The 26,332-nt window shown below is 40.1% G+C and overlaps 2 protein-coding genes across 2 annotated transcripts; one reads left to right on the top strand and one right to left on the bottom strand.

Annotated features, from left to right (window-relative positions):
• Positions 1–16,186: 16,186 nt before the first annotated feature.
• On the bottom strand, positions 16,187–16,678 carry LOC142163155 (uncharacterized). The gene has a single exon (XM_075220414.1). The coding sequence runs from the start codon at positions 16,676–16,678 to the stop codon at positions 16,187–16,189; it is 492 nt and encodes a 163-aa protein (XP_075076515.1).
• A 2,258-nt stretch (positions 16,679–18,936) lies between these two features.
• On the top strand, positions 18,937–20,124 carry LOC107765717 (RING-H2 finger protein ATL29-like). The gene has a single exon (XM_016584390.2). The coding sequence runs from the start codon at positions 19,071–19,073 to the stop codon at positions 19,923–19,925; it is 855 nt and encodes a 284-aa protein (XP_016439876.1). The 5' UTR covers positions 18,937–19,070; the 3' UTR covers positions 19,926–20,124.
• The last annotated feature ends 6,208 nt before the right edge of the window (positions 20,125–26,332 follow it).

Below are 26,332 nucleotides of genomic sequence, written 5' to 3'. Positions count from 1 at the left end.
CAAAGCCAGTGGTGCTGTTGAAGCAACAAACAAGAACATCAAGAAGATTCTGAGAAATATGATTCAAAGTTTGAGACAGTGGCATGAAAAGTTGTCGTTTGCATTGTTGGGATATCGCACAACTGTGCACACATTAGTTGGGGCAACACCCTATCTATTGGTTTATGGCACTAAACCGTAATACCTGCAGAAGTTGAAATTCATTCTCTCTGAATCATCGTTGAGGCTGAAATTGAGGATAGTGAGTGGGTCAAGACCCGTCTAGAATAGTTAACCCTAATTGACGAAAAGCGGATGGCCGCAGTTTGCCACGGGCAGTTGTATCAACAAAGAATGGCCCGTGCCTACAACAAGAAAGTGCGGCCTAGGAACTTTAAAGTGGGGCAACTCGTTTTGAGACGTATTCTCCCTCATCACAAGGAACAAAAGGAAAGTTCACTCCTAACTGGAAGGGCCCATACATTATCAGAAAATTGTTGCTAAATGGGGTGTTGTACCTGGGAGACATTGAAGGAAATGACCCTGAAACAGCTGTAAACGTAGATGCGGTCAAAAGGTATTACGTTTAACCCTTTTGCGGTACCAATATTATCCAATTGGGATGACGAAGGCTTTCATTCTCGCTACCCCAAACACTTCAACCCTTTTGCTAACCCTTTGAGCCGATTACCTTTCTTTGATTACCCTCTTTGAAACTTGAAAATGTTTGAAAAAAAATCAAATCAAAATCAAAAAACAAAGTTTTGTCTAAACTACGTTTGACTTGATTCCGAAAGGATATGTAGGCAACCTCTCCTTGGGGTTCAATCATACCAAAACAAAAATCCAAATTCCCCCAAAAGTGAAACTGGGGCAAATGTTGTAATGGTTCGACGATGATCTCACCTGAATTGTTCCAAAGTTGTAATTCGACCCAAATTCTATTTTACCCAAACCCTGTTCAAGCCCTTCCGATCAATCAGTAAAAGATGTTCAAAATTAGAGAACGCGGCTACTCAGATCCGATGCAATCAAAATGAGAGAAATAAAATGAGAGAGTCTGGCTTGTGAAAACCCACTCGGGCACCGTAAGGCGATGATGAGCTGAGAAACTGAAAAATGAGAGTCTTGTTAGTAAAAACTCGCAAAGAGCACTATAAGGCGGCGGTAAGAAGAGAAATGAGAGAGGTCTATTGGCGAAAACCCGCAAAGGGCGTCATTGATCGAAAAAAGGGAATTTATTACAACCATCAACACTGATAAGAGTCCAGGCAAGATTTCTCAATTTTGAGATATGGATTATGAAGGGTCTTTGCGAGATTGGATGGTTGCACAGATCGGGTATCCAGTCCAAAAAGCATGTCATCTCTATTGAAGTCTGCATGCACTCCAGATAAGTCCTTCTCTCTTCCCCCGAAAGGGACACTTCTTGTTAAATTCATTATCTTGTCCTTTGTTTACTTTTCTTTGAGTCTCTTTCGGTCTAATCCCTCCTCAAAACTAATACAAAGAAAAGATGGCAAGATAGGTTTTACAGGGTCCTGCTTAACAAAAGCTAAATCCGAAGAAAAGAACCCAGCCTCAGCAGGTGCATCAAGTCGATCTCGACTAGCCATGATGGCTGATACCTCAATTTCAAAATTATTGAAAAGAAAAAAGTCCAAAGTCAAAATGCCCATAAAGGCAAAACAAGAGGAAAAGGCCAAAGCCCCACATGGTTGGACCATCATGTGAAATTTTGAAAAGTCAAGATCCCCCGGTTTTCGAAGAGAGAGTGATTTCCAGTAAGCCAGTAAGCAGTAGAGGTTATCAGCAAAAGAGTTGGGCCAAGATCAAGTGATCAAAACAATCAAGGCCACAAAACCAACCACCGTTTCAAACTGACAAATTGTTCTTTGATTTGAGAACAGGTGCAATCCAAGATAACCTCGCAAGAAGCAGGTGCAATAAAAGCATGGTGCACAGAGACCAGAATGGTCCTGCAGCAGAAGTTAACCCAGAAAGGGAAGTCCCTTTCAAACTCTTCATGCGTTCTCTTGAAAAACGTATTAAAAGTAGAATGAAAAGACATAAGAAGAAAATTCAAAACCATAATGCCTCCATTCCCTAGCTACGCTTTCCCAATATAGGGTCCCATTCCCTAATCGCTCCCAGCATAAGCTGGTAGTCCTTTCCATTACAGGGTTCCACTCCCTAGTTGATTTCCGGCATAACCCGATGACCTTTCCCAGCATAACCCGTGGACCTCCCCGGCATAACCCGAGGACCTTTTCCTTTTTCCGGCATAACCTGATGAACTTTCCCGGCATAACCTATGGACCCCTCGGCATAACCCAATGATTTTTTCCTTTTTCTGGCATAACTCGATGAACTTTCCCGCCATAATCCGTGGACCTCCACGGCATAACCCGAGGACCTTTTTCTTTTCTGGCATAACCCGATGAACTTTTCTGGCATAACCCGTGGACCTCCCCAGCATAACCGAAGATCGTTTCCTTTTCCGGCATAACCCGATGAACTTTTCCGGAATAACCCGTGGACCTTTTTCTTTTCCGGCATAACCCGATGACTTTCCCAGCATAACCCGTGGACCTCTCCGGTATAACCCGAGGACCTTTTCCTTTTTTCCGGCATAACCTGATGACTTTCCCGGCATAACCCGTGGACCTCCCTGGCATAACCCGAGGACCTTTTCCTTTTTCCGGCATAACCCGTGGACCTCCCCGGCATAATCCGAGGACCCTTTCCTTTTTCTGGCATAACCCGAGGACCTTTTTCTTTTTCCGGCATAACCCGATGACTTTCCCGGCATAACCCATGGACCTCCCCGGCATAACCCGAGGACCTTTTTCTTTTCCAGCATAACCCGATGAACTTTCTCGCCATAACCCGTGGACCTCCCCAGCATAACCCGAGGACCTTTTTCTTTTCCGGCATAACCCGATGACTTTCCCGGCATAACCCGAGGATCTTTTCCTTTTTTCCGGGATAACCCGATGACTTTCTTGGCATAACCCATGGACCTCCCCGGCATAACCCGAGGACCTTTTCCTTTTTTCGGCATAACCCGATGACTTTCCCGGCATAACCCGTGGACCTCCCCGGCATAACCCGAGGACCGTTTCCTTTTCCGGCATAACCCGATGAACTTTTCCGGCATAACCCGTGGACCTTTTTCTTTTCCGGCATAACCCGATGACTTTCCCAGCATAACCCGTGGACCTCTCTGGTATAACCCGAGGACCTTTTCCTTTTTTCCGGCATAACCTGATGACTTTCCCGGCATAACCCGTGGACCTCCCTGGCATAACCCGAGGACCTTTTCCTTTTTCCGGCATAACTCGTGGACCTCCCCGGCATAATCCGAGGACTTTTTCCTTTTTCTGGCATAACCCGAGGACCTTTTTCTTTTTCCGGCATAACCCGATGACTTTCCCGGCATAACCCATGGACCTCCCCGGCATAACCCGAGGGCCTTTTTCTTTTCTGGCATAACCCGATGAACTTTCTCGCCATAACCCGTGGACCTCCCCAGCATAACCCGAGGACCTTTTTCTTTTCCGGCATAACCCGATGACTTTCCCGGCATAACCCGAGGATCTTTTCCTTTTTTCCGACATAACCCGATGACTTTCCTGGCATAACCCATGGACCTCCCCGGCATAACCCGAGGACCTTTTCCTTTTTTCGGCATAACCCGATGACTTTCCCGGCATAACCCGTGGACCTCCCCAGCATAACCCGAGGATCTTTTCTCCTTCCCGGCATAACCGGAGGACCTTTGTACCTTTTCTGGCATAACCAGGCCACTTTTCCAGCATAACCTGGCAATCTTTCCAATTTAGGGCCCCCAATCACTAGTTGATTTCATTATAGATATAGGGCTCCACTCCATAATCTCTCTTTCCCAAGGATCCACAATCCTGATTTTATCGCTTTCAATGAAGAAATAGCTTAGATTCTGTTGCAATAACTCACAGAATTTTCCTAGTGAAAACTGGGGCAGAAAACCTTGTTCGTTTGTTTGCTTTGGTGCCTGAACAGGTTTTTACTATGAGGCACGATGTTTGAGGTGATAAAAAGAAGAAGTCTCAATCCAAATAAAAGAAAAGAAGAAACAAGAAAAGAAGTTGAACTCTGAGTGTAGAAGCGGAGAAAAGATGCGGACTGCCCAAGCCGTGGTTGAAGTCATAAGCTTCGCATATCCCGCCTTGATCTGAAAAGCTGAAGAAGATGAACCAGTGGTTGCAACTAATGAACATCAAGATTCCGGTCAGAGTCTGCAGGAAAAACTGTCCAAAACTTAAGATCAAGCTTCAGAAGGTTTATAGATAGGAATCTTATAACTCTTAGTTGATAGGCTTAGCTAGTTTAGTGTTTCATCTTTCATTTTGGTGTAATAAGGAGTTCAGTAAGCAGAAACAACAGCAACAGCAGTGAAATCACAGTTCCCAGTAGTCCCAGCTACCAAAACTTCCAGAACTACACTGACCCGATTCCTTTATAGCCAAGGATATGTAGGCAACCTATGAAGCAAGGTTCGGTCAGGCTTTTTCCAAGATGCTTCTCATGGTGTTTCAAACGGGGAAAAAATCGCTCATAAATGCTCATTTTTGTCTTTGCCCGAAAACCCGTCGTGTTTCCGAGAAAAGAGGGGCAGTTGTGAGCATGTGATTTTTGCCCTCTACGAAATACTCCTATAAAATCCCAAGAAAATAGGCTTTCTGTTAACTATTTGCCATTTTAGGAATTTTTATAGAATTTTATCTAATTGTTTTCATTTTGTGCACGTTTAAGTTTATTTAAATCATGAAAATACCAACAAAAAAAAATACCATGCATTGCATTTAGGATTTGTTTTTATATTTTAGGATTAATCAGTAATTATTTGCTTTATTTAAAAATGAAAATCACAAAAAATGGCCCATTTTTACATTTTTCCCTTTTATTTTGAGATTATTGATTTTTTCATTTTTTTAATTTAGGATTAAGTTATTTTTATAATTTTTGTAATTAGGTAATTAATTTAACTTCACATTTTGTGATTAATTTAAGTTTTTAATTTTAGAATTTTTAATTTAAAAAAAAAAGAAAAAAGAAAAAAAAAGGAAATAAAAAGGGGCTAATTTAGAAATTGGATTTTGTTTGAAATGGGGCTGATTGTAATACCCAAACCAGTCCAAAAATTACCCAAAACCCATCAAAATTAACCCAGGCCCAAATAACCATACCCGGTCCACCCCCATCTTATCCCAAACGATCCTGTTTTATGCCACGATCCATCCCAACCGTTGTTCTTTGATGATCCAATGGTTGGAATGTCCACCCTTATTCACATATAACTGTCCGAACCTCAGACCCCCCAACCCCTTCAGTCTTCATCTTCGTCTTTCTCTCAAAAGAAACCCTAACCACCTAGGATTCCCTCGCTGGCTCCGCCGTCAACCACCCATCGAAAATTGCCCACGGCGGCGCCGGTACACCAAACCTCCCCAAATTTACACCATGAAATCCCCATAACTTCCGCACTCCAAATTTCCAACCTTCCTCCCTCAAATCACAGCCTAGATCTTCAAATCTTAAATCGAAAATCACGGCCAAAACACTAACTATTCCAAACCCCACCAAATTCACACTATATAATCACCTTCACCTCCTTTCCCTGAATATCCCCATATTTCCTTTCGAACGAGCCCAGAATTACCCTAATTTTAGATCTAAAACTCAAAACCCTAATTTTTTCTTCCCCCGTTTCCTGGCCCGTATCTGGTCAAATGAACCTAAAACCTCCATTAGTCGACTATTCTTGTTAAGAACAGTCGATTAATGGTAGTCAAAGTTCATTTACGCTTCAAAGAGTTTGGACGAGTTCATAAATTGATCCAGTTTTGAAATAAATTTCGGTAAATCTCTTTCTTTTCTTTTGATTGTTTGATTTTTTTTGTTGTTCTTTTCTGCATGATTAATTGTTTTTGTTACAACTGCATGTTTTAGTTAGGTTATTTTAGACCCGTTTTCTTTTAGTTCACAGATCCTTAGCTTTGTTTGATATTTGTTTTGTTTGTTAGAAAAAAAAGAGAAAAAAACATGTTTCCAATTGTTCGATTTCAGCTAGCCTAGGTTTCATATCTAAGATTTAGCATTTCAATTGAGTATTCTATTTTTCTAAACTGATCTAATGGCTTATTCTAGGAGAATTAACAAGTATTTTTAGGTTTTGTTGTTTCAGTTGTTTAAGTCTTGCAAATTGATATGGTTTGAGTTCAAGTTATTTCCTTGCAATTGCATCTCTGATTTTGTTTGATTACTGTCTAAATGCATTACTTATTAGTTTCAGTACTAGTTTAGGTTTGATTAATTAAGCATTTCCGCCTGTTGGTTTAAGATTGCATAGATTTGATCTTTTTAGGCATTTGATCCAAAATTGTCAATCCTTTCTAGGCTTATCCTTGTTTGTTCTGATTTTCCCACACATAGAAACTTTAGGGACTCAATTGAACCTAAAAGTTTAGGATAAAGCTGAAATAATTGGTAGTTCGAAGGGGTAAAATTGGATTTTTATTTAGGCTAAAAAATCAAAAACATCCTAGAAATGTACAGCTGTCCTAGCTGTTATAAAAAGATGCTAAAATATGGGACAGCTGTACCAAGGGCTGAAAAAAGGACAGTGCTATTTTGCTATAGGAAAAGGAATATGCCCAAAAAGATACCCTCCCTTGGCAGCCTATATATGTAGGTTCTCTCATTCTGATTTTTTTTACACACAATCATTAGCAATCATCAACATCATTTTTACTGCACCAAAGTTCTATTTTCTTTCTAAAAAGTTCAGATTCTAGAAATCTTGGAAAAACTTCAAAACCATCTCAATTCTAATTCTTTACAAGATTGAAAACATGGTTTGAAATAGAAGATCTTCTTAGATCCTTTTAGCTGGATTTCCTGGTTTCAAGCTGGTTTTGACTTGGATTTGAATTCTTGGTTTATTTCTGGGGTTTGTTGTTGTTGTATTCTGCTGTTGTTCCAACCAGTTTTCAGAAAGCTATTTGCTTTTATTGTCTAATTTTTGCTGATAAAAGGTACACATTTTGGATTCACTTGCTTGACTTGGGATCATTTAGCATTTTGTAATCTTGTGTCTGGCTAGCTGAATGAAAAGCTTTGTTAGTTACGTGTCCCTTTGTATTTCCAGCTTATTTGATCTTTATGACCATGATTCTTTCAAATATGTTCAGTTATCACCTCACTAGCATGCTTGAGCATTTTACTTAGCTATGTTTTTTCTGTGAAGTGAGTGCTGGAATGGTTTGAACATACTGAAATAGCCTCTTTTAATTGCTCTTTTAGTTAAGTCAAAGTTACACTGATTCATGGATTTCTGTATGTACTAATAGCTATATTGTTACCTTTGTTTTGGTATGTGAGTGGTCATAAGGCCAAATAATCTCAAGGTTGAAGTTTGAAATGTGGACTTGTGAGAGACAACTCCATAGCTGTTTTCTTGCAAGTCAGCACTTTGGATGGGAGGACCTAAAGGCAGAAGAAAAAACAGAAATTAGAATGAAAAAAAAGTTTATTTTGATCATTTTTTTAGTATTCCTTTAGACAGCAGTATGATTAACTGTTAAAATGATACTTTGTACATTCAGGACTTTTAGTAGTGTAAATGGACTGTTATAACTCTTTAAATTCAGTTTTTTTTCTTTGGTTTGGTTTGTATTGGGTCACACAGCTGGACCCTTTGTTTTTTTATGAACGTATATTATGGTGGCAAATTGGGCTAGACTTGCAACCCGGCCCAAGTTTGGGGTTCATTCGAGCAAGTCTGGGCATATGCCATTGGGCCTGGGCAGTTTGGATCTAACAGCTTGACCTAGTTGTAAATGCTTTTCCTTCGCAAATTATAAATGTATATCTGGTATCTTGCAAATCAGTATAGTTTAATTAATTTTCAAACTAGCCTTGTATTTTGATTTTTCCATTCAAGAATGAATTTGTTTATAGCCTTTTCGAGTAGTGCGTATGCCAAAATGAAAGGGTAGATAGGCCCAGCTAGAAAATACATAGCAACTGGGCCCGCCTAATTTGGGCCACTTGATTAAGGCTCAGCATGATATCCTGAAGTATTTTGACTTTTGGGCCAGTTTGGTGAGCCCAATTCTAACCGTTGAAGCTGATTTGTTCAATGAACTCTCACTAGCCCAAAACAACTGCCCTAGATAATTCAAAAGGGCCTGACTTTAAGTTAAGGAAGTTCTAGTTTAGGCTTCAATTAGGATCTTAGCGTTATTTAAACAATCTCCTTTAGTTAAAATCAAATTGAGATGTGCCATAAAACCCCTTAACCCATGCCCCTCATGAAATTAATTCAAGAGTTAATCCTTGTAGAAATTGAGGCGTGCCATCAATTAAACTCTCCATGACCCTCACAAATGTCGTTATTAATTTTGAACCTTCGTAGTTGCTTTAGGCGCGTTCTTTAAATAATTCATCATAGCTACGGGTACGATTCCCGTGACGTAGTTGTGATTTTTAATTACTAAATCCGGGTGTACATTTCATGTGACCCAATTCTCAACAATGTTAAATAGAACGTGTCGTGAGCCGAGGGTACATTTCATGTAGCGTGACTTGATACGTGTTTTAAATAGCATTGAATCTTCCTAAAAGCGGTTTTTAAACTAATTAAAAGCGGTTACAAAAGCTAAAATGCACAATAGGTTTTAAAACACGTAGTTAATTAGATAATAGACTAATTTTAACAGTTTAAGCGACAGTGCTAGAACCACAGAACCTGGGAATGCCTAACACCTTCTCCCAGGTTAACAGAATTCCTTACTTAGAATTTCTAGTTTGCAGACTTTTAAAATAAAGTCGATTTCCTCGATTTGGGATTCTAAAATAAACCGGTGACTTGGGACACCAAATAAACTATTCCAAGTGGCGACTTTGATTAAATAAATAATCTCATTTCGAATAATGTCACTTAAATTGGAAAAAAAATCCCTTATACCCTTTCGGGTGATAAAAAGGAGGTGTGACACCCTCAATAGCTAGGTTGAAGTCCCACTTTTTGAAGCTTCAAAATCGCCCAAGTGTGCAATAAATGAACCCAAAATGGCTAAGTCCCAATTTTATAAGATGATTCTTCATAGGGTACGCGATCGCGGCAAACCTCTTGTGATCACAATGGCTAAACTGAGGAGCCTAAGAAAAAATCTCTACGCGATCGCGAGGCGACCCATGCGAACGTGATGCACAGGGCTGCCTACTCCTTGCGAATGCATAAGGCAATTGGATTGCCTTGGCCTAGGCTTCTACGCGAACGCGACCTGTCAAATGGAAATGCGAATGGCAAAAACTACAGTCCCCAAATCCTTCATCGCGAATGCGAGGGTCTGTCCGCGTTCGCGAAGAAGGAAACCAGAAGCAAAAAATTTGGTGTTTTTTCAACTTAACTTCGGGCGGTCCGAAACAGACCGCAACTCCTCGGGACCCCGTCTAACTTCTCCAACAAGGCTATAAATATAATACGGACTTTCCCAAACTCTCGAGAAACATAAAATAACAATAAAACCAAGAATCACACCCGAAAACCAAATTGAATCAAAATATGAACTTTAAGTTTCCAAATCGCTCCGAACGTGCCGAATTATATTTAGACTACTTGGAATGACGCTAAATTTTGTGTGCAAGTCTTAAATCACATTACGGAACTATTCCCTATCTCAGAATTCCATTCGGACTTTGATATCATCAAAACCTACTCCAAACCAAATTTAAAGAACTTAAAAACCTTCAAAGAACCAATTTTCACTATTAGGCGCCAAAACGCTCCCAGGTCATCCAAAACCCGATCCGAACATACGCCAAAGTCTGAAATCATCTTATGAACCTATTAGAATAGTAAAATCCTGATTCAAAGGTCATTTTCTCAAAATGTTGACCAAAGTCAAACTTAGCCTTTTTAGCCAACCTTAAGGAACCAAATGTTCCGATTTCAACCTGAACCCTTCCAACTCCCGAACTAACCATCCTCACAAGTCATAAAATAGTAAAAGCATGTACGAGAAGTCTTATTTAGGAGAATGGGGTTCTAGAGACAAAATGACCGGTCGGGTCATTACATTCTCCATTTCTGAATAAGTGTGGATATCTACTCCGCCTATCTTCCTCAAACTCTCAGGTCGCCTCCTTGACCGATTGGCCCCTCCACTGAACCATTACTGCGAAAATACTCTTGGACCTCAATTGGCGAACATGCCTATCAACGATGGAAACTAGCTCTTCCTCATAACCCAGGCTCTCATCTAACTGAATAGTGCTGAAGTCTAACACATGTGACAAGACGACATGATACCTTTGGAGCATAGACACGTGGAAAACCGGATGAACGCCCGATAGACTACGGCATAACGACCGACAGGAAGCTCAAAAAACCCCAGCCCAGGAAGAACAAGAAGTTAGACTTCATGTTATTTTTGAAATGTTGCAGGCACAAAAGTTGGCCATCGCTCAGTTACAAAGCCATCTGAAGACTCCTAGCACATCAGCGTCGGAAATAGCTCCGCTCTCCGAACAAGTACCCGAGAGATCAAGCAATAACGAATCGGTAGCCGGCCCTACCATAATAAAGATGCTTGAGGACTTTACCAAAAGGATCGAGTCAGGCGAGAAAATGATCGGAGCCAGCGATAAAAAGGTAGAGACCTACAATTATAGGGTCGATCAGATCCCGGGTGCCCCTCGGTCCTCAAGGGCGTGGATTCGAAGAAGTTCATACAAAGGCCATTCCCCAAGGAAGCAGCCCTGGAACCCATTCCAAAGAAGTCCAGAAAGACAGAGCTCCCTAAGTACAACGGGACCTCAGATCCAAACAAACACATCACCGCCTATACGTGCGCGGGAAAAGGCAACGACCCACGGGATGATGAGTTCGAGCCCGCCTTATTAAAGAGGTTCGGGGAAACACTCTCGAAAGGAACCATGATGTGGCGTAATAATCTAGCGCCCGATCCCATAAACTTGCCTACCATACTGGCAGATTCCCTCCGTAGAGACACACAACGATACCATCAAAGTAGAGATGAGAGATCACGACACATCCAGGGCCGAACAAAGGGAGAATGAAATGCCATAAGAATTTGCACCTTATTCCCTGGTAGAATGAATGAGATTGCCCCGGCCTCGAATGACTGGGCAACGCAGGCCTTCACTCAAAGCCTAAACAGACCAAACTCGACGATCTCAAGGCAGTTCAAACAAAAATTGATCAGGTACCCAGCCAAGACCTGGTCGGATGCCCGTACCCGGCATCAATCGCAAATCAGGGTCGTAGATGACCATTCGGGAGCCCCCTCGGGCTCACCTTATTCATACAGGCTCCTGGCAAAGAAACCAATGCCAAACAGAGGGAGGTACCGCCCATACACAACAAACGAAAGGAATGCCCCGAGATGCAATTTACCCCGCAATGATCGGAGAATGGCCCGAGGACAATATCCTCGAGGAATCGATAATGAAGCCAGATTCGACGAGGACGCATGGCTAGCAAGGGCGCCTCACTCGCCAGAGTACAATTTCCACACCAATACACCAGACATCATGTTTTCCATATGCAAAATCAGGGACGTCAAATGGCTCAGACCAACTCGGCCAAATTTCTCTCAAAGGAATCACAGCCTGACATGGGAACTACATAGCAAGTGCAGCCACGAGGCCGAAGATAGCCACCAACTCCGAAGGAGAGACACCAAGCCGCTCAACAAAAATCACCGCCGAGAATTGACGAGCGACCGAATTCGAGTTTAGTCCCCAGTGTGGAAGGCGGCCAGAAGGAACAAAGCAAATGGGCCGCAGCGCATTACCACGATAATAGAGGAGCGACGACCCTTTCCAAGGACTTGTAAAAGTGAGAGCAAAATTTCTCGCCACCGGAGAAAGGCAAATATCTCTAGGGATATACCCCCAAGGACGCCCTTACACTCAGTAAAGAGGGCATGGAGACCTCGTCTCGACCTCACAATGACACACCGATAACCTTCTTCCTCACTCGATCCATTTTAAATAAAACATGTGCACATGAGTTCAGGTGGCTTGATCAGCACTGACGGGCCAAGGATGATGAGGTGGCTCGAACCTCTGGATCAAAACACAACCACCTCTCAAATCTTTGGCAGATTCCAAACGGCGATCGCTACGACAAGGAGAAATAACATTTTCTCAGTACGGCATAACTGGCCCAGACCGGAACGTCGAGTTCCATATCATCAAAGGAGGCACAAGGCATAGACACCTTATCCAGGCGACCACGGGCACATTGCCTGAGGAAAAGGCTGGGGGTACACTAGTATTATTTGTGAAGAAGAAAGATGGGACTATGCGGATGTGCATTGATTACTTCAAGTTGAACAAAGTTACCATTAAGAACAAGTACCCGTTACCGCGTATTAATGATTTTTTTGACCAGTTGTAGGGTTCTAGAGTATTCTCTAAGATCGACTTGAAATCAGGGTACCATCAGTTGAAGATTCGAGACTCAGATTTTTGGAAGACTGCTTTTCGTACTAGATATGGCCATTATGAGCTTCTAGTGATGTCCTTCGTCTTGACTAATGCCCAAGCAATGTTTATCGATTTGATAAACATCGTGTTCAGGCCTTATATTGATTTGTTTGTCATTGTCTTCATTGATGACATTTTGATCTACTCGCGTATCATGGAGGAGCACGAGCAGCATTTTAGAGTGGTGCTTCAGGCCTTGCGAGAACAGAAGCTATAAGCTATGTTCTCCAAGTGTGAGTTTTGGCTAGATTCGGTTGCATTCTTGGGGCATGTCGTATCAGGTGAGGGTATTAAGGTGGATCCCAAGAATATTGAGGCAATTCAGAGTTGGCCTCGTCCCATTTCGGCAACTGAGATCAGAAGTTTCTTGGGGTTAATAGGTTATTATCTACGGTTTGTTGAGGGCTTCTCCTCCATTGCACCTCCTTTGAATAGATTGACCAAGAAAGGTGCTCTGTTCCATTGGTCTGATGATTGTGAGGTGAGCTTTCAGAAGCTCAAGATAGCTTTGACTACAACACCAATTCTAGTATTGCCTTCCAGTTCAGGGGATGTATACTGTGTATAGCGACTCTTCGTGCATTGTCTTGGGTTGTGTACTGATGCATTAGGGGAAAGTTATTATATATGCTTCGCGACAGCTGAAGATCCATGAGAAGAATTACCCTGTGCACAATCTAGAGTTGGTCGTGATTGTTCATGCTCTTAAGATCTGGAGGCATTATATTTATGGGGTGTCCAGTGAGGTTTACAAAGATCATCGTACCTTGCAGCATTTGTTCAAGCAAAGGGATCTCAATTTGAGGTAGTGGAGATAGCTTGAGTTACTGAAGGATTATGACATCACCATTCTTTATCATCCGAGCAAGGTGAATGTAGTCGTGGATGCCTTGACTAGAAAGGCAGAGAGTATGGGTAGCTTGGCATTCATTTTAGCAGAGGAGAGTCCATTAGCTTTGTACATTCAGTGCTTGGATAACAGACTTGTGAGGTTGGATATTTCAAAGCCCATCCAAGTTCTTGCATGCGTCGTTGCCCAGTCTTCACTATTGGAGCAAATCCAAGCTCGATAGTTTTATGATCCGCATTTGATATTTCTAAGAGAGATGGTACTATAGGGTCGTGCCAAGGAGGTTTCTATCGGCGAGGATGGTATTTCTAATGTCGATGTCTTGAGAGGGAGGATTCTAGAAAAAGTACACAGTACTCGGTATTCCATTCATCCAGGTCCTACGAAGATGTATCGCGACTGAAGGTAGCATTATTGGTGGTAGCGGATGAAGAAAGACATAGTTGAGTATGTAGCTAGGTGTCTAAATTTCCAGCAGGTTAAGTATGAGCACTAGAGGCCAAGTGGCCTACTCTAGCAAATGACTATACTAGAGTGGAAATGGGAGCGCATTACTATGGACTTCGTAGTTGAGTTGTCGCAGACTGTACGCGGCGAAATCATAGGGTTTGATTTCTTGATATTAGTTCATTTCAAAAAAAACATCTCGAGGCCTCGAGGATGCGAAGCTGCAACTGAGTTCCCTTCATTCAAGCTCGTTGAGGTCCGGCCTAAAGGGAATAACAACCGAGGCTAGAGTAAATACAACCTTGGTCTTTTCACGATTAATCATTCCTCCCCAATAATGCTTGACTCTATGACCATTCACCAAGAATTTCCTCTTACTATTTAAAGCTCGCAACTCGATTGCACCATAAGGAGTGACTTCACATGTTTTCCTCTAGCACAGGCATCACAAACTTTTTGCATCTTGAATTGTGACATAGGCAGACCATGGACCAGGTCCTTCTGAATTAGTTTGTTTAGAAGAGAAAAACTTGCATGGCCTAGTCTTCTGTGCCATAGTTCAGCATCATCATCAACAACTTTCAGACAACTCAGATCACCATTCTGTAAGGACTCGAAGTCAGCGACATAGATCTTCTTGTATCTTTTGGCCACAAGTACTATTTCACCGGTCACAAGATCAGTGACTGTACATATTTTGAACAAGAATTCTACCTTGTTTCCTTTATCACAGATTTGAGAAACACTCAAGAGATTGTACTTGAGGCCATTTACATAGTACACATTTTCAATAGAATGAGTGAGTGACTTCCCGACTTTTTCAACTCCAAGAATGTACCCCTTTTTTTCCATTGACAAAGGATACACTCCCTTCTTGTAGGACTTTTAGTGAAAGAAAGCCTGTGGTGTTCCCAGTTATGTGTTTTGAACACCCACTATCCATGAACCATTGTTGACCACTTCCTTTCATTGTTCCCTGCACAAGAGATTATGAGTTAGTTTTAGGAACCCAAAAAAGTTTGGGTCCCTTTTAGTAAGCAAGAGGATGAATAAGAGTTCTCTTAGTCCATGCAGGTAATGTACGTTTTTTGTGAGTGGAACCTGGTCCTTCTTTTGTAGTCATCGTTTTAGAAAACACTTTATTTTTCTGAACTGGTTGATTCTTGGCCTAGACATCTTCCTTGAAGCGCCCAGTGTTCCCACATCGGGCACAAGGCAAGTTATCAGAGACAGTGATGTATTTACTGTGAGGGTTGTGAGGAGTTTTCTCCCTTTGGAACCCTGCTCCATGCCTGCTTTCACAATCATTAGTATGCAAGGCAGTGGTAGCATCTGAGGACCAGGTCCACTTTAGGGACTTTTCAAAATCATTCTTTACTTTTTCCAGATTAGTTTGGAGAAGCTCATTTTTCTCAATTTTAGCACACATCCTAAATCTCATAGCTTTCACCTCATTTTCAAGCCTAATGTGTTCCGCACTTGCTATCTCCTTTCCCTTTCCAGAACTTTCAAGTTTTGACTTAGTCCATGGTTTCACTATTGTTTCCCTTAGGTCTGCAATTTCTGCCAACAGATCACTCTTTTCTTTTTTGAGGATTTCAATGGTTTTCTTATGGTCAGTAACTACAGCCACTAAGTCATCTCTAGTTTGTTCAGATTCTCCTAATTCTAAGGTCAAAGAATCCCTTTCCTCTACAAGACTATGAAAAACAGTGATTAAAACATCAGGTAAAGACATGCATTTTTTTGGAGAATAGGATTTCAGATTTCTCTGAACATCCCTGAAGTTTACCTCTTTGTTGACATTGTCTTCATTGTCATCTGATTGAGCCATCAAAGCAAAAGTTGAGTCATATCCAGTCTTTTTGCCTTCAACTACCATCATGGAACTATCACCAGTATCAGGTTTATCTGCAAACTCACTAGATGAATCCCTCCATGCTGCAAGAGCCTGTCTCATCATATTGTCTACAGATCCTTTTCTCTTGAAGTCCTTGATAGGAACCGGGTTCATCTTAGCTGTTTTCTCATGATGTTTCTTGGAGAATTCTTGCTTCAGGAGAGGACAGTCTTTCATGAAGTGTCCAGGCTTTCCACACTAGTAACAAAGATCCCAGTTTCTTGGTCTGACAGAAATGTCCCTTTTTAGCATTTCTCCATTTCTTTTGACCATCTTCTAAATTTTTTTGGTTAGATAAGCCATGTCACTGTCTTCCTCACTTGAATCATTATAATCAGCTTTAAGTACTAGGTTCTTTTCCTTTTTGGTTCTCTTCTTTCACTATTTATCTTTTTCTTCAACTCATGGGTATTCAAGTTTCCGATCAGCTCTTCTACAGTCAATTCCTATAAGTCCTTTGATTCAGTAATGACATTCACTTTGCTTTCCCAGGAGCTAGGCAGAAAGCTGAGGATTTTCCGTACTAGCATGTTTCTGGGAATGATTTCATCAAGGGAGTGTAACTCATTTATAACGGAAGTGAATCTCGTATGCATATCTTGAATGGATTCATCGTTCGTCATTTTGAAGAGTTCATACTCGGTAGTGAGCATGTCAATCTTAGACTGTTTTACTTGTGTAGTTCCCTCATGACCTGTTTGCAAAAGGTCCCATATCTCTTTGGTAGTGTCACAAGTGGAGATTCTATTGTACTCTTTAGGTCCTATTCTACATACTAGAATTTTCTTGGCACGAAAATTCTTCTCCACAACTATCTTGTCTACTTCAGTGTACTCTTTGCTGGTTTTTGCCATTGAAAATGGAGGTTCCTCTAGTACTTTGATTGGAACATAAGGACCATAGCATATGATATCCCATAACTCACAATCCTCAGCCATGATATAATCGTGCATTCTTGCTTTCCACCACCCATAGTATTGTCCATTGAACTTGGGTGGTCAGTATGTAGATTGACCTTCTTCCTGATTTGGTGAGGCAGCCATGAAGATTCTTCCTAGGTGTTAGCCAGATAGGAGAAACCCGCTATGATACCAATTGTTAGTTTGTATGAGTCCACCAAACAGTAGAGTACTTGGTCATCTACAAGATTCTGATGAGAATGCTAATAAAACCGTACATAAATAAGGCAGAAGATTTTTACGTGGAAAAATCCCACACAAGGGGATCAAAAAACCACGACCTATACCTATAGGCTTTTAACTTCACTAACTTGTAAAGAACCTATTACACGCCACTTTACAATGACTCCATTGCAAAGGATTTACTCAACTAACTTGTGGTATTCTTACCATAAGCCACTTTGTGACTTCCTAGTTACAAAGGCTTTTTCTAAGTTGTGATGCTCTCACCACAAGCCACTTTGTAACTCTACAATTACAAAGATTTTTGCTTATGACTAAATATAGTCACAACATAAATTCAAGGAGTTTACGGATTTATAAGAGGATTCCTAATCAAACGCTTCTAACTAAGCAGTTTAGGAGATACACTAAGTACAATAACAAAGTTACAACTCAACTAGGACAATAACAAGCTATCTTTTAGGAACTGGTCCGTAGTTGCATTCAACTTTGTTCTTCAAGCTTGAGGATTGATTTCTCAGTTTTGGCAAGAAGCTTGAATGAGAAACTGAAACCTTCAGGTGATGTTTTGTATAAAACTCATTGTAGGTACATCTTGATCACATCACTTGAAATGATGTGAGTACTTTATTTGGTTAGAGAATGAGTGGGCGCTGGAGACAGTGCAGTGCGGCAGAAACAGTAGCGTCAGTCACTTCATTTCTAGCTGTGTCCAATTGACTTTGTACTGCTATGAGGAAACCACAAGAGTATCAGGTCCTTGTGGGAGTTCCTAGCTCCTGAAGTTGTAGCAGTTCACCTTTAGCTGGAATCCGTTAGAGCTTGCAGTAGTCCAAGTAGGTCAGGTTCCCTATCTGGTTCGTGACAGTAAGTTTGTTACATCATCAAAACATAAGGTAAGAATATTTAAAATCTATCAAAGGGGTTTTCCAACTGCTAGGGCTAAGGAAAACATACTTTCTTTCACAAAATATGTAGGCAACAAATTTGGAAAGGAGATCCAAGCCATAGACATTGGAGTCTCCTCACCAACCTTAAACTTAGAATCATAAATGAGAGGCCTCATTTGGTATGAATTTCCATCTGTCAAATTCAAATAATACACAGACTTCGATGTAAGATTAACAAAATCTTTCAAAAAAGTCAGTCGAATTAACACGTTCCTATTACGAAGGAAACCTTTGATACTATACTGAGCACGGATAATTTTGCATATTTCTTGAAGCTTTGGCCATCCATGTGAGAATTTGCTCATACTTACGTATTGCAAACCTTCAATAACATTCATCCTAGCCACTTATGATTCCTTCTATTTGATTTAAGGCTTGACATGAAGAAACAAAACTGGTTTTGTAAGAATACGTTCAACATATTTAGGGTTTATGTGCATGCATGGGAGTATTTAATGAAGTAGGTTTTAATAAATTGGAGTAGTCAAGTGGTGGATTAGGGTTTGTAGTGTTGCTTATAGGATTGGAAAGGGTGTTTGGAGGAAGACTAGCCATGGAAGGGCTGCTGGCCTCTGACCAGATTGGCCATGAAGGCTCTTACTCCTAATCGCTTCTAAGTTACCGCGGAAAGGAGAGAGAAGAGAGCAAAAGTTAGATCAATCGCGATCTTTTGTGACTTATATATCGATCTCTTGTGTTATTTTTTTCAATTTTCTTTAAAAATAATTATATAATTAATATATTTATATAATAGATCATGAAATCCATCTACATATTTATAGAAGCCTTAGGGAAATATTGACTTTTTTTAATTGTGGATATCAAACGCCCCTCCCTTGTAAGTGCCAGTAGTATATGATCTAATGGAGATGACCCAATATTGGTGATAGCAGATTGCAAAACCATTAACACTACAGTAGAATTTGCTTCCTAAACATAGATAATGACTCGCTCTAGGAAATGCTTCCTAACCATAGATAAGAAACCAACTTTGGCCACGTTAGTGTACCATATTTAACTCATTATTATATCTATAGATTATCCTTAATTTTCTCACCCATTCCTTTCCCAATAACAACACTAAACAAGAAATCTAAACCATCCATGTTTACACTTACTCCTTTTTCCAGTTTCTTTCTTCATTTTTCTTCCTCTTGTCCAGACAAACACAGACCACGGCCGGATTAATAGATTTCCGGCCAAACTCAGATGATCTTAATGCACTGCTTTTTCTTCAAATGTCGCCGAGCTCTGTCGAAAACTCATCATCACTAACAACATATGCCTCTCCACCAATAACAATAATCTTCACAATCATCCTCCTTGGGATATTTTTCGTAGGTTTTTTCTCTATTTTCTTTTGTAGATGTTTCATGCAAAATCTACTATATACATGGCATTTACGACATAGTCCTACCGGAACTCCAATTGACCCTAGGATTTCAGCAAATATTCAAGGCCTTGATCCCTTGATTATTAAATCTTATCCAACATTTACCTATTCAAGTGTTAAAGATTATCGAAGAGAAACGTATGGGCTTGAATGTGCCATTTGTTTGGTCGAGTTCGATGACAATAGCCTGCTGCGTCTTGTAACGTCATGTAACCATGTGTATCATCAAGATTGCATTGATCTTTGGCTTGAATCGCACAAGACATGTCCTGTATGCCGTGCAAGCCTCGACTCGCCTAAAATGCTACAAAAAAGGTCACATACAATGACGAATAATGTCATGCATGACATTAACGAGGACGAATCACTGGATGAAGATACATTGAGCATTGTAATCCAAGATGATAATAAAGAAGAAAGTGGATGTGATGGGCACGGAAGTGGGAATTCGAAAACGGCCGCTTGTGGTACACGAGAAAGCGTTGATATACGAAATAAAGTAGAAAAGTTTTCAAGGTCGCATTCGACGGGGCACTCAATAGTTAGGGCTAGAGAAGTTGAAGATAGGTTTACTTTGAGATTACCTGAACATGTGAGGGCAAATATAATAAAGGGACATAATTCAACTAAAAGTTGCACGACTTTTGGAGAATACAAAAGCAAAACATCCACTGGAAATGGTGGTTTTGGTGAAGTTTAAGAATCGTCCAACAAAGTATATTAGACTACTTTAGCATGGCACCCAACTTCTAATGGTTTGCGTGTCTACTAACTTTCCTTTGTGATTTTCAATGTTTTCCTTGATAATTAGAGTTCTTTGAGGGTCCTTAATTTGATTGTAGTCAATTGGATTTTAGAAGGGATATTGAATTCATAAATTTCAAGTAACATGTTTTCAAGTGCTATTCTCAATAAATTTAAGAAATAAGAATCTTCCAACTTAATAAAATACATAGAGCGCGAGCCCCACCCTCCAAACAGGTCATTTGCAATAATCTATTTTGTCGACCTCTTATAATTATTTTCTAATAACACATATTCATATCTTTCCATAAAATTAAATTATTTAATTTTTGCTGCAGTTATTCCTGATCAACAAATAGATGGTGCTTTAATTTGGTAGTTACCAGATACAATTTTTCACCAATTCTTCTTCGAGTTTTATTTGTAAACGAGAAATTATTTGCCAGATACTTTATGACATCATGACATGTTTTTGTATCGACTTAATAGTAAGAAAAAAACTAACACTTGGCGAACCAAAAATGCTTGTAAGACCATAGGAAATAGAAACTAAAAGACGAACAAATTAAAAATACATAGGGTTTAAAATTCTGCCCAGGATGTTCTTCGTCCGACCAGTTCTGACTTGATCAGTGCATTGGGGAAAGAATTGTTTAACCAAAAATCCGAGTCTTTGGTCAAAGCTAAAAAGAAATTCGTGTTACTGATAATCAGGAGACAAAAATAAAATACTTTTGAGAACGATGGTAAAAAAGCAAATAGATGTGTATTTCAATAAATTCTCAATAGTATTTTCTGTCCTTACAAATGATGATACTTCTTCCTTTTATAGATAATTCTAGGTAAAGGAATGAAGCCTCAGCTTTAATGATATAATCATGAGTAATAAATGACATTAAATAAGCCGTTATACAATCATTCCTATTAAATACCAATTTTGTAACGTATCAAGTATTTAATAATGAATTTGGACTCCTTTCTGTTATCAGATCTTTGCCTTCAATGCCTTCTAATCCGTTGGCTGTAAATAATTTAAATTGGTACGAGACTCGTATCTATACGTCGTCTCGTGCCTATTTAAATTCTTCTTCCCGTGGTTGTCTCCATCCGTGCCTCTTTAGTCAATTGCTGCGCTTTGACCATTTAACTAATCCACGTGTCATGCCACATCATCTTTAATATAAACTCAGTTTTTTCCCAATACAGATAGTTCCCCCACTTTCCATTTTTTTTATCAATTAAATAATTGGGAAGTGGATCTTCATGTAAAAGGAATTTTTGCCACAATTAATGCTCATGACAGTATTAACGTCCCAGCAGTCTTTTCCATTTAATATTCTGCCCATGTGTCATTTTCTAATTGATTTCGCTATTCATACCCTTTTTTGAGACTTCTTCATTCTCACTATTTACGAAGTGATAGCTGCCTTTATTATAGGTTTTTCATCATTACACTTCTAAAGTTGACGGTTCCTATTTTACACATAACTTTGTCTTCCTTTGTCTTCTTCACAAATCTTCAGCACATACTTCCTTCTTAACAATGTCTTCTTCAAACCCTAACCGTAAAAAAGTTCCAATTCTAGATCAATTCCCCAACGCCCCTGTTAGACACAGAAGAGGCAGAGGAGGTAGGCTTCGAACAGGGTTAGAATCTACGCGAGGCGGCTCCTCTGGTTCTTCTTCAAGGAGTTCTATCCCAAAAACCCTTCTTCTAAAAGTAGGGAAATTCTTGATTCTTCTCAAGAACCCTCAGTTGATGATATAGTTCCCAGCGATTTGTCTTTTGAAAGTGACAAAACGTCTCTTCAAATACAAATTAAAAATTTAGAAAGAGCCGATACTTACCCAACAATAGTAACCGAGCTTACAATCCCCACCATAAGAAGAGATTGTAACTGGAAGGATAGTCTCCGAATGTCAATTCCTTCCCCAAATCAAAGAATTTCCTCTTTTAGAAGTGGGTATTCTTCTGTTTACACTTACCCCTTCACTTTAGGTTTTAATCCTCCGATTGACCCAGTTATTCTCGATTTTTGTCGTTTCTTTACAATTTGTTTGGCCCAAATCGGTCCATTGGTGTGGAGGACAGTGGCTTGTTTGAGATATTTATCCTCTAAGGCCAATGTCAATTTCACCTTTTCTCACCTCATTAATCTATACCATCCTAACTTAATACGCCATGGGGTTTTTACCTTAACTGCAAGGAGCAAAAAAGTTTTGGTAAATCCTGAGGATGACAAAGATCGTGGATGGTATATCCGTTACGTTGCTGTCTGTACGGTGGACTTGATTGGCGAAACAAATATTCCCTTCCCTGAGAAGTGAAATTTTGAACGTAGGTTTCCTTTTATTTACCGTACCTACTTTTGAGAATTTCAAAAGAAAGTTGTTTTTAACCTCATCCCTTCTTGGTTTTTTGTAGCAACCATGGGAGATGTGGAACCTATTCTCAACTTTCGTGGTTGGGTAGACTCACTTTTGAAGATTGCTTCTAGGGAGCAGAGAACTTGGAAATCAATTTCTTCCTTACATGGCTGGAAGGTCAAAACACATGGTATCCCCCTTTTTATATGAAATTTTTTTTACATGTTAAGCACTTTTTCCTCAACTTTAATCATGTATATCCATCCTTTAATCAGGATTTGGCATTAGAGGAATGACGGCTGAAGTAGCTATGACCATTCGCATGTCTGCGAATGTTGCTCTTGATTTGGATAAGGCTCGAGCCTTGCTACCTAAAAGGAAAGCTACAAAGGAAAGTTCCGAAGAAGAAGAGGAGGGTACCTCCCTAATTACCAGGCCAAGGGTCAGGAGATGAATAATCATTGATGATGAAATTGAAAACACTCCTGCTCGAACCTCCACCACCGAGCCTATTTTGATTCAATCTGACGAGGACGCCGAACCAAGAGATAATAATGAGTCAATTCAGCATCTTTTTGACAGTGGTTTCGGGAGTGGCGAGCTCGGCCCTGTTTTTGATGAAGCTCCTCTTTCCTCATTTGTTCCTATTTCCTTCATTCCTCTGCCAACCGTAAGTATTTCTTTACCAGTTTTGACGACTTCCGTTTTTTGCTAGTTTCTACCGCTCCTATATCCGTTCCCTTGGCTGTTTCTACCGCACCTACTTCCGCTCCTATGTTGGTTTCTACATCTTTTCCTTCCATTCCTTCCACTGCTCCTCTTCTGTTTGTTCATCATACAGAGACAGGTTCTAGCAGTGGATGTATGACTATGAGAAGTGTTACTTTGGAGGTTCCTACCAATCATAGCCTCTTGAGGAAGACCGGTAGAGCCGATGTTTGGCTCGAACCTCTAATTGGAGATATCGAGAAGAAGAAGATGGAGAGTCATAGCTGCTTAACTCTGATGAATGACGTAGTTCATTCTACTTTGAAGGTATTTTTACCAACAAGTTTTTTTTTAATTATCTTCAATCTCTCATTTCTATGACTTATCTCTGTAGGCTAACCTTATTGGCACGGAATTAATGGGAAGAATTTCCCTACTGGAAAGAAAAGCTCGTGAGTCTGAAAAGACTGTCCACGAGGCCGAAGAAATAGCTAGGGGAGCCCAGCTTGAAGCAGCCAATTGGAAGGAGCAGTTCGAGAATGCTCAAGGGACCATAGAGGAGTTGCAAGAAGATAAAAATCTCCTGGCGCAGCAAAACCGTGGTTTAACTTCTGAACTGGCAACTGTCAAAGCCTCTTCAAGCCAATTGAAAAGAGACAAAGAGCTTTTGGAATGCTCTTTATCAGAACAATTATCCAGGGCTAGTGAAGAAGTTAGGGAGCTGAAGGCACTTTTGGCTAGGAAGGAAGAATATGCAGGAGAGTTAGTGCAAAGCTTGACTCAAGCTTAGGCTGACTTACAGACTTCTTCTGACGAGATTCATGCCTTGAAGAGTTCTCATGCTTCTCTTGAAGCTTCCCTTGATTCCCATTTAGCTGAATATAAAATATTAAAAAACGATCTTGCTATGTGGGAAAAGGAATATGGACTTCTAGAGGAAAATTTTAACATAGAGGTGAGTTGGGCTTTCCTGAAATCTCGTCGTGATGCTTTGACAGAAGCTGCTCAAAAAGGTTTTGACTTGCAGTCTGAACTGGCCAAAGTCGTAGATACCATCGAGAAAAGCCAACAGTCTACTGATACTCCTTCTCCTGCACTTGAAGTTCCTGGAACAGAAGAACTTTTAAATGAAGAAGTGAATACTGCAGCAATTGGGATTACAATTCCTGCTTCAGCTGAAAATGTTGCAATTCCAGCTTCAGAGGGTGAAACTTCTATGACTCAGTCTGTGGAAGTTGAAGCTTGCGTGACTCTTGTTTCCCTCATTGATCCTAACATTTCAAGCTCAGCTGAAACCGTTCCTGTTGCTGCTTCTTCAGAAGTTGCCACCGTGCCTGTGGCTGAAAGTGAAATTAATATTGCAACTTCTGATGTGCTAACCCCTTCAATTGGATGATGGTTTTATCCCTTAGTTTTTAAGGGATTTTTTGGTGAAAGTCCCCAGTTATCATAATGGGGCACTTGTATAAACTTTTATGGACTAAGTTTCTACTTAGTCTTTTTAATTATATTAAGAAGTTTTGTTAGTACTTCAATGTGTTCTATTCTTGCCTTTTCCTTACTTATTTAGGACTTATAGAATAGTTTAGCATTTTTATCCTTTGAAAATGCTTTATGATTCTTCTCATGACTTATTAACATGAGGTTTATAAAAGAGGGCCCTTTTATTTTATCGACACTTATTGAAGAAGACGTCTCAACTTCATAATGGTGTTATAATACGATGAAAGAAATAGGAATACACACGTTTTGTATGAAACAACTTTGGCAAGTTTTTTTTATAAACTTTTAACAAGTGTTTGACTGTTACATGTATTACAATACATCTACAACTTTCTCGTAACTGTTTTTCTTGTAACAGATTTGTGAATAACATAAAATAAACAAGGTTTTTCTTCATAACCTATTTCAGTACATAGTCATGACCCTATCTTTACATATTAAGAAGGGTTTGAGAGGTGACTTTGTTTATGAGTTTGAGAGATGACTCTGTTGTTCTCATGAATGCTGAAGACTTCGTAACTTTTTCTCAACACTTGCCTCTTTGTGGCCGATTTTTGTTCGATACTCGTATATGTTTCTCTACACATATATGTGTATAATATGTAGTCCCCCAAGTGTTTGAGCGGTGAAGTATGAAGCCTCGAGCACTTGTTTATTTCTTTTACTTTGGCCCTTTTCCTGAAACAGAAAGATATACGGGACTCGACGGTGCGATTATAGATGAAGACTGCCTAACTCGTGTATATTTCCATCAGATTAATTGTAACCCTAGGCTAGGAATTTAAGAATACTACATTTTGCCTTGCAGGTTGTGACTCATCATTTGGCACGAGTTAGGATATTTTGCCTAGCATCTAAAATCGTTAGTAAAATATTAATAAACCAAGAGAGAAATTTTAAGATACCTGACCGTAGGTACTTTCTTAAAAGTAATATCTTTTTAAGTGGACAGCATTCTAATGTGAGGGTAAAACTTTACCATCCATTGTTTCCAACTGGTATGCTCCTTTTCCCGCAATGCCACGGACTTTGTATGGTCCTTCCCATGTTGGACTTAGCTTTCCTGAGTTAGCAGCTTTTGCAGATTGGAACACCTTTTTAAGCACGAAATCCCCAATTTTGAAAAATCTGAGGCGTGCTTTCCTATTGTAATATTGTTCTATTACTTGTTTTTGTGCTGCCATCCTTATCAAAGCAGCTTCTCTTCTTCCTTCAAGTAAATCTAGGCTAACCCGCATCTCTTCATTATTAGATTCCTCTTTTGCCTGATCGTATCGTGTGCTTGGCTCACCTATTTCAACTGGAATTAAGGCTTCCGTACCATAAACCATCGAAAATGGTGTTTCTCCAGTGCCTGTTTTGGTCGTTGTACGATAAGCCCATAGTACTCCAGGTCGGCAAAGCTCTTCAGGCACTTGTTAGTCGATTGCCTGCTGCGCCACCTACACCAACTCCTAATAATAATACATTGGAGAAACCCCGTTCTGGTCTTGATAATTCTGGAAACGGAGCAATCCCCAGTGAACCACAAAAAGGGGGACCAGGTAATTTAAATAATTCGTATTTGCAAAATTTAGTACTAACCTTGCAGAAATAGCTTAAGGAACAAAATGAGCGTATTGAACAAATCCCTGGAGTTCCGCCTGTAATAAAAGGAGTAGACATGGACAAATACTCACAACAACCATGGAAGCCTAGTGCTGCTCCCCTTCCAATTCCGAAAAAGTTCAAAATGCCTGACATCCCGAAATATGAGGGTACTACAGACCCACGTGACCATGTGAC

The sequence above is a fragment of the Nicotiana tabacum genome, chromosome 1, assembly GCF_000715075.1.
Source record: "Nicotiana tabacum cultivar K326 chromosome 1, ASM71507v2, whole genome shotgun sequence".
In the NCBI taxonomy this organism is placed as follows: Eukaryota; Viridiplantae; Streptophyta; class Magnoliopsida; order Solanales; family Solanaceae; genus Nicotiana; species Nicotiana tabacum.
The sequence above is the reverse complement of the archived record's forward strand: the minus strand, read 5'-3'. Positions and strand labels throughout refer to the sequence as shown.